This window comes from Rhinolophus ferrumequinum, chromosome 12 (assembly GCF_004115265.2).
Source record: "Rhinolophus ferrumequinum isolate MPI-CBG mRhiFer1 chromosome 12, mRhiFer1_v1.p, whole genome shotgun sequence".
Lineage (NCBI taxonomy): Eukaryota > Metazoa > Chordata > Mammalia > Chiroptera > Rhinolophidae > Rhinolophus > Rhinolophus ferrumequinum.
The window spans coordinates 83,364,122-83,372,467 of NC_046295.1; the positions used below are offsets into that span (position 1 = coordinate 83,364,122).

General features: G+C 60.2%; 1 protein-coding gene across 1 annotated transcript; it reads left to right on the forward strand.

Moving 5' to 3' along the window:
- Positions 1-2,621: 2,621 nt before the first annotated feature.
- Positions 2,622-4,984, forward strand: TOR4A (torsin family 4 member A). Its single transcript, XM_033121972.1, has 2 exons — positions 2,622-2,850; positions 3,598-4,984. Exon 2 carries the CDS (start codon positions 3,635-3,637, stop codon positions 4,862-4,864), a length of 1,230 nt encoding a protein of 409 aa, XP_032977863.1. The 5' UTR covers positions 2,622-2,850; positions 3,598-3,634; the 3' UTR covers positions 4,865-4,984.
- Positions 4,985-8,346: the final 3,362 nt, after the last annotated feature.

The window sequence follows — 8,346 nt, forward strand, 5'->3', positions numbered from 1 at the left end:
TTCCGTCTCTGTGGGCCACAGTCTGGATGCCCTGTCCGGGATGGACGGCAGGGATGGGAAGGTCTGAGCATAGCTGCTTGTGCTCAAGGCCGCTGGAGGCCATCAGACGGGATGCAGACGGGTCTGGGCAGGCTGCCGTGCTCATCACCAGCAGGGACATGGCTGAGTGTCAGGCTCCGCAGAGGTCACTGTGACCTTGACAGGTGTAGCCTGCAGGTGTGGGGGAGGAACTGGAGACCCCTGCAGACGGGACAGGCAAGCAAAGATGTGAGGGGTGGTCAGAAGGAACTTTTAAAAAAATAAGATGAAAGAAATCCATGCTTGTGTACTGAAGGGAATGACCCAGTGAGTGAAAAGTGGCCGGGGAATGGGGACGGCTTTTGTCACTAGGTGGGCCAGAGGGGCGGGGCCAGGGCACAGGCACTGCCCTCAGAGCAGGGACTTCTCAGGGAGGCAGGTCTGGGGGTCCAGATGCTGGGGTCTCCCTCTGGCTGCTTCTGTTTTCTCCAGGTAGCAGGGAGTCAGGTCCTCGACTGGGAAGCAAGATGGGGCAGAGGTGGGGCGGAGGAGAGAGGATGAGGAAGGAACTCGGCCATGGGACCCACCTGAGGCTTGTGGTCAAGATGGACAGGTCAGCACACCGGACTCCTCCAGGCCAGACAAGGGCGGGGGACTGGAGGCCCTGGGGGATGACGGTGGAGGGTGTGAGTTGCAAGCACAGGCTGGAGGTGGGGGTGGGGGCTGCAGCTGTTGGCATGATGGGACGGTGGGCGGGGTGGCTAAGCTCAGGGGCACAGTCGTTGGAGGTCCGCAGCCTTAGGGGCTGAGAAACAGGAAGTCCCAGACAGGACAGGAGCAGAGCTGCAGGAGGGATGGTGACCCTGAGCAAGCACTGTTGGGAGGTGAGGTAGGATGGGTGTCCACGGTGGGGGTCAGGAAGGAGTTTGGGGGAGACAGTCCCTGAGGGGCTGGGGGTGGGGAGCAGTAAGTCGAAGGGTCTGCAGAGAAGAGGTTGAAGACACCGGCAGGACTGAATTTGGGGCCGTGGGTGGGAGGGGATGCCCAGAGCCGGGTACGGGGTGTGGTGGGGTTGGTCCTGTGGGATGGGCAGATGGGGTCCTGGGGCCCCTTCATACCTGGACCTGGGGAACGTGCAGGAGGTTGAGGCCTTAGCCCAGTGCTCAGGGTCAGCCTTGACCGTGCTGGGGTTCGGCCCTCTGGAGCATGGGTTTTTTGACTCCTGCTCCCTGTGCAGTAGCCCCCTCCTCACCCCAGTGAAGGGGCGCTGGACCCCAGAGAGTTCGGCGGGTCAGCCTCTATAGAAGCAGCCAGCTAGCCACTGGAGACAGGCCTGCCTGAGTCAGAAGAAGCCTGGGCCCCAGAGGACCCTGCCTCCATGCTGGGGTCACGGCGCAAAGGCAGGGCCTGGACAGACAAGTGTCCTGCCCTAGTCCCAGGAAGGCCTGGGCATGGGCTGAGAGCATTGACAGGCCACATGGATGAGGTGCCAGAGGGTCCCCAAGCACCTGGCTCTGCCCTTCGCAGGAGCTAGGCCTCACTGCTGGGGAGGATTGGTGAGCAGGGCGTTCTCAGTGTGGGGAGCAGGGCTGTGGGACGTGGTGACACGGGCAGAGGGTGCTGGCCAGATGGACAGACAGGGACTCCCACTTGTCACCAGGAGGCCTGTGAGGTCCTTATTCTGGAGAGAATGGGAAGCCCCAAGCCCATGCCGGATACCTCCCTGATGCAGGCCCGGGGCGGTAGAGAGCTAGGAGCAGCCATCCTGGGCAGGGCAGGGCTGGGGAGGGCGGTGCATGAGCAGAACACTCCGGTGGGGCCCTAGAGCCAGAGGACAGGATTGCCAGGCCTGTGGGGTGCAGGTGGGTACGGCGCTGGGACTGGTTTGGGGGCATCACTGTTGACAAGCCCACTGGTCTGGAGGGCTGCGGGTGGGCTTGGGCCTGGGGAGCAGCTCCCTTGGCCAGAACGGGAGGAGTTGGGGCCATCCAGGCAGGCCCATCTGTACAGAGGTGGGAAATGGGATGAGGGCATTCTTAGCACAAATTCTTTCTAAATTTGCTGTCCCACCAGGACCCTGAGCCATGTGGAGGTCTTTCCCGGTGCTAGAACTGACCCTGTGTGTGTGGCCCTGTCCTCAGGGGCTCCAGGCTGGGGCACAGGGGAAGGGGGAGGGAGAGGGAAAAGGAAATGAGCCCTACAATGGGGGCCCCAGATTGGGGTCAGGGGTTGGGGAGAGAGAATAGGAGGGACTGGGGACACCGGCTGGGCAGAGGACCCTGTCTGCTTCTCCACTCTTGCCCTACTTCCCTCCTCCCCCCCCCCCCCCCCCCCCCCGCAGGGGACCCTGCGGGGGTGGTGGTGTCAGGTGCTGAAGATGTCCCTGGGGTGGTGGGCGTCTACGAGGTCCTGGGGTAGGGCACGCTCTCAGCCTCACCAGGTGCCCTGGGCCTGGACCGACCCAGGAGGGCTGCAGGGCTAAGGAGGGTAGGTGACACGCCCCGTTGTCCACAGCCCAGCAGGCCTGCCAGGCCTCCCCATCTAGCGCCTCCGTCCAACTTAAGTCCCGCCCTCGCTGCACCCCTGACTCACTTCCTTTGCATAGGAGCTGGGAACCTCCCCCAGCTTCCTCCGCTCCGGGCACTCCCTGGGGACCCACAGGTGCCGCTGCTGCCCCTCCAGGCCTGAGCAGGCCCAGTGAGGCCCCTGACCCCAGCCCGACTCACCAGGAAACCATTTTCTGCTTCCTGAGTCACAGGTCTCAGGGTCTGACACAGGCAGGGGCCTCCCTGGGGGGCTGGGCAGCAGGAGCCTGATCTCACGCAGCTGCAGGTACGGGGGTGGTTTGGGGGCCAGGGGCATGTCCCCAGCGACTCTCCAGCTCTGTCTCCGCAGTGGCTCTTCCTCCTTTTCCCCGCTCTTTGTTCATCTTTCCGCCCATCCCACCTCTCTTGGGGCTCCTGGCTGCCCCTCCATCAGTGTTCAGTGGAGGATGTTGGGACGATCCCAGTCTTTAGGGGGTGGGGGAATGGGAGGTCTAGGCTCAGCCTGGGGACAGGGCTGGGGCCCATTCTCAAAAGCAGAAGTTCCAGCCAGATCCCTCACCCCCAAAGTGTTTTTAAGTGTGGGGCGGAGCGTCTCTCAACTCCAGGGGTGCTCGGGCCTCTGCTTCCCGTGGCCCCTTCTTGGGACGCCTATGGCCGCTGGCGCCCGGCAGTCGGAGCTGCAGGCGGGGGCAGGATCGGCCTTGACCCTTCTTTACCCCTAATCGGCGCCTGGTCGGCACCGACTCCTCCTCCAGGAAGCCCGGCTGCCGCCCGATAAGGTTCCCCCCCACCAACTTCCTCAGGGCCCGCGGCTGTTTATGGGAGGACCCGAGAGATTTGCATGGGGCCCCGCGGGGAGCCGCTTCCTGGTCAGAAGGGCAACACTCCGGCCCAGCGAAGCCGGGACCAGGCTCTGGCCGTAGGGAAGCCCGGGCCACACTCCGGGGCCTCCCAGGGGGATGCGATCACCCGGGGGAAGGGTCCTAGTCGGCGGTGCGTAAGTCTGGAGACCCTCCCCGTCTTCCTGTTGCAGGGAGGGTGACCTGCATGCCGAACGCCGCCCCTGAGCTATGGACCACGGCCAGCCCAGCCCGGATCCTGTGGCTGCGGCCCCCGGCGCCCCTGGCCCGAGCGTGATCGCGCCGCTGCGTGCCGTGGTCCGCCTGCGCCGTCGCGTGTGCCTCCTGCGTAAGCGGCGCCTCCTGCCGCCTGGCGTGGGGCCGGATTTCCGGGCTCTGGCGCCGCGCGCGGACCGGGACCAGCCTCAGGTCTTCACCTTCGACGGCCCCGCGGAGCTGTCGTCCCGAACGCCGCGCAAGAGGCGCCGACGCAGCCGCGTGGTACTCTACCCCGAGACCTCGCGCAAATACCGACCGCGCGTGGAGCAACGGAGCCGCGCGCAGCATTGCCTGCTGTTGCTGGTGGCCATCGTGGGCTTCCAGGTGCTGAACGCCATCGAGAACCTGGATGATAACGCGCAGCGCTATGACCTTGATGGGCTGGAGAAGGCGCTACAGCGCGCTGTGTTCGGCCAGCCGGCCGCCATAGGGCACATCATGGCGCTGCTGCGGGACTACCTGGCCACGCACGTGCACAGCCGCCCGCTGCTCCTGGCGCTGCACGGACCCAGCGGTGTGGGCAAGAGCCACGTGGGCCGCCTGCTGGCACGTCACTTCCGTGCGGTGTTGGAGGACGGCGCGCTCGTGCTGCACTACGACGCGCGGCACCACTGCCCCGAGCCGCGCGCCGCGCAGGACTGCCGCGAGGAGCTGGCGCGGCGCGTGGCTAACGTGGTGGCACAGGCCGAGGAGGATGAGAAGACCCCGCTCTTGGTGCTGGACGAGGTGGAGCTCCTGCCGCCAGCGCTACTGGACGAGCTGCAAGGCTTCCTGCAGCCACAGCGCTCCCACCACTTCCGCAACGCCATCTACGTGCTACTGAGCGGCGCTGGCGGCGAGGAGATCACGCGCTTCGTGCTTCAGAACGCGTCCCGAGCGCTGCCCCTGCGCCTCGACGGTGCCCACGATGCCCGGGCCGAGGAGGAGCTGCGCGCGGGCCTGCGGGCGCTCCTGGTCCGCGAGCACCCGCTGTGGCAGGCCGCGGCCATCGTTCCCTTTCTGCTGCTGGACAAACGGGACGTGGTCAACTGCTTCCGGGAGGAGATGGCCGGTGAGGGCTTTTTCCCGGACCAGGCCCGCGCCGAGCTCCTGGCTGCGCAGCTCAACTACTACCACGTCGCTGGCCGTGAGTTTGCTGTCACCGGCTGCAAGCAGGTGGTGGCCAGGGTGAACCTCTTGTAGCACAGGTGCAGCTGGACACGATGGGACGTTTGGGGCAGTAGCGGGGAAGGGACCCTATGTATATGCCTCAAGCCCCTGAGGCCCTAAATAAATCTGTCTCTGGCGCCCCAGCTGGTTTGCGATTCCAATTCCAGCCCCACAGCCCCCAGTCTGCCACCTCCCTGTCCTTAATTCGGCCTCATTCCTCAGCGCCTACTGTATGCCCCACGCCTGCAGGCACCCCAGGAGGATGGGTGGTCCCAGTGAGGGTGAACAGCCCCCAGGGTCACACACCTGGTCCCTTGCAGAGCTAAATGTGATCACTGGTCTGGGGTGCCTGCAGCGCACACGCTAACAGCAGCCCACGCCTTGCACACCTGCTCACCCTGGAGGCCCAAAGGCCTGGATGCGTCTCCAGTCCCTTGAATCACCGGTAATGCCTGGATTTGTCAGGCTTCTTAGGCCCAGGAGTGCCTCCACCCCAAGGCAACAGCATGGTGTGTCCACCCAATGAGCAGATCCAGTGGAATCGCCTGAATGTTCTAGAAAGAGGGATTCTCAGGATGACAGTGGTAAGAGGTGGCCCAAGTGAGGGGCCCTGACCTCTCAGATCCCCCTGCCCTGGTCACCGACTTGGCCCAGAGCTCTGAATTGGCGGAAGCCACTGAGTAGGGACCCTTAGACTCAGCTACAGAGATGCAGAGCCCTGCCCAGCACTGCTCCCCAGGCCTGGGGTGGGGCCTGCACCCCTGCCACCCTGGACCCTCCCAGTTGCCCGGCAGACCCCACCCACGCGTCGCTCCGCAGTCGCCTTTGGCGTGGGGGCTCCGCGAGAGCGTCCCCCCGCCGCCCCGCGTACAGGGTGGCCTCAGTGCTGCCCCCTGGTGGCTGCGCGGATCAGCTTGGGCTGCGGTGATCGTCCCGCGTCTCCCTACCACGCGAGAAAGGCGCACGGCCTCCGGTGGAAAACCGGCACAGACGACAAGTACGCCGAAAGCGGCCAGTGCCAAAGGGGGGGCGGTCGGGGTGGAGGCACGGGCAAGGAGGGTAGTGTGCGGAACTCGAAGACCCTGGGAAGGAAGGGCGGCGCGTCCTGCTCCGAGAGGCGGGTTCCTACCCACTGAGAGGGCTCCCTGGGGCGGGGGGGGGGGGGGGGGGGGCGGTGGCCAGGTCTTGGAGCCAAGCGCTGGGTCAGCCCCCCTCTGTGCACCCCAACCCCACTTGTGGGCGGCTGGGGGTAGGAATCCCACTCTCTGAGGCGGAATTCCTAACAGAGGAGCCTGCATGGGAGCGCTGGGTCCAGCCCTGCTGTCCAGTGGCTTTTTCAAGGTGTGTGTCACAGAAATGGCACACAGAGACTTGAACTTCCGTTTGTGACTTTATTTTGTGCCTTTTATTGTCCTACTTTCTCTGTACTTCTTATTTCTTGCTTTTTTTGGGTAGTGGTTCCCCCATTGCGATGTTCCATTTTTCTCCTTAATCTGGTGACAGTTATACCAACAACACCTAACTTAACTCGCCTCATACCCTTCTGTGGGCAGCTCAAGGACTTCCAGTGGCCTGAGCTTCAGGTGGTGTCTTACCAAGTACCCTAACTCTGTCTTTTTACATAACAATGCATACCAGCCCCTGTGGTATTTCATTTTTTATTTTTTTTATTTTTATTGGGGAAGGTGAACAGGACTTTATTGGGGAACAGTGTGTACTTCCAGGCCTTTTTTCCAAGTCAAGTTGTTGTCCTTTCAATCTTAGTTGTGGAGGGCGCAGCTCAGCTCCAGGTGCAGTTGCCATTGCTAGTTGCAGGGGGCGCAGCCCACCATCCCTTGCGGGAGTTGAGGAATCAAACTGGCAACCTTGTGGTTGAGAGCCCACTGGCCCATGTGGGAATCGAACCGACAGCCTTCGGAGTTAGGAGCATGGAGCTCTAACCGCCTGAGCCACTGGGCCGGCCTCATTTTTGGTTTTTGAATTGCACTTTATTAATTTCTTTATGACATAGTTCCTTCTGTTCCAGACTCTCTGACTCCCATTGGGCCATCACTTGGGTGTGCCGTTCCTCTGTACCTGTGGGGCTGGCTCTGGGTTCTGTCCTCGTCCCAGCTCCTGATGTTCTGTTGCCTGATGGCAGGATGTCATTTTTCTTGAAGAGTCACTTGGCTCTTCATTGGGCTTTTTCCCTTATAACTTGATTTTGTCGAAGTCTTGGAAAAACCTTTTAGGGTTCATTGGAATTGCACGGGCTTCCAGATGGATTTGGGGGACAGTGGATCCTTGACCCCACTGCACACTCACTGAGGCCTGATGTCATGTCTTTCATTAGAGCTTTGTAATTTTCTGCAGAGAGGTCTCACTTGTTTTTGTCGGATTTGTTCCTGGGAACCATATCGTTTTTGGTTGGTGTTGTGAAGGGTTACCGTTGTATAATAGGACATACATCCAGAAGAGTATATAAAGCAAAAGATATATTCGAAACTTTATCACACAGCAGGCACCCATGTGCACACCATCCAGGTCAAGGAACAAGACACGGTTCGCGTCTCTGAAGCCCCCACGGTCCCTCCTGCTCCCCGGCTCTCCCGCACCCTGGGTGGTAACTCCCCAACTTTTGAGATAATCACCACCTTGTTTTTTCCTTCATACTTTAACCACCTAGTTTTACAACCCTAAGCCGTCTGGTTTAGTTTGTTTTATTTTATGTTGTAGCTTTCTTGTTGGTTTATTTTTTATAAAAAACAGTTTGATTGAGGTATCATTTACATACCACAGAAATGACTTGTTTGGGTGGACAATTGAATGATTTTTACTAAATCTGCAGTTGTGCAAACTTCACATTCAGGCTGAGGACACTGCTCTTAGCCCAGAAAGCTCAGTCCTGCTCATTCTCAGTGAATGGGTGACGGGGTCAGCTCCATGGTGACGAAGGAAAGGAGACAGGGAGGTGACCACTCGGCAGTGTACAAGCATGGTGGATTATAAAATTGTGCACCTGAAAGTCATACAATCTTGTTGACCAATGTTACCTCAATTAAAAAAAATTTAAAAGACCAGCAAGTTCTGAGGATTATACTAATGAAGAACATGACAAACTCTAACGTTTGGCAAAATGCTGGAACACTCGCTGGGGACGTCCCCCACGCAATGACAGCGGCTCTCCCCCAAAACCTCTTGGTTGGAACAAAACTCAGGCTTGCTCGCAGAAGCCCGACAAATCTGTTCGTGACTGTTAAATGGACCTCAGGTTGTTTGCAAAAAAAATTCTGGTCTTCCTGCAGAGCTCGACCCCACGCGTAGCCTTTACTCTGTGTGTGTCAACGGGCTGACCTGAGACCTTTCCCTTCTGATAAAAGGACCGGGACCCAGTGGGGACTGTGTCCACCACAGATTTTGTTAATTTGGCAAATCAGCTTGCTTGCTCCGTGAATGAGTCACCTGAGAGAAAAACAGCTAAAATGCTTAGTTTTCAAGTCCTGCCAATGAAGGTCGCTTTACAAACCCCAAACCTA

Bases quoted from the DNA above. Each gene is read 5' to 3' on its own strand.
- TOR4A (XM_033121972.1), top strand. From the start codon at position 3,635: ATGGACCACGGCCAGCCCAGCCCGGATCCTGTGGCTGCGGCCCCCGGC.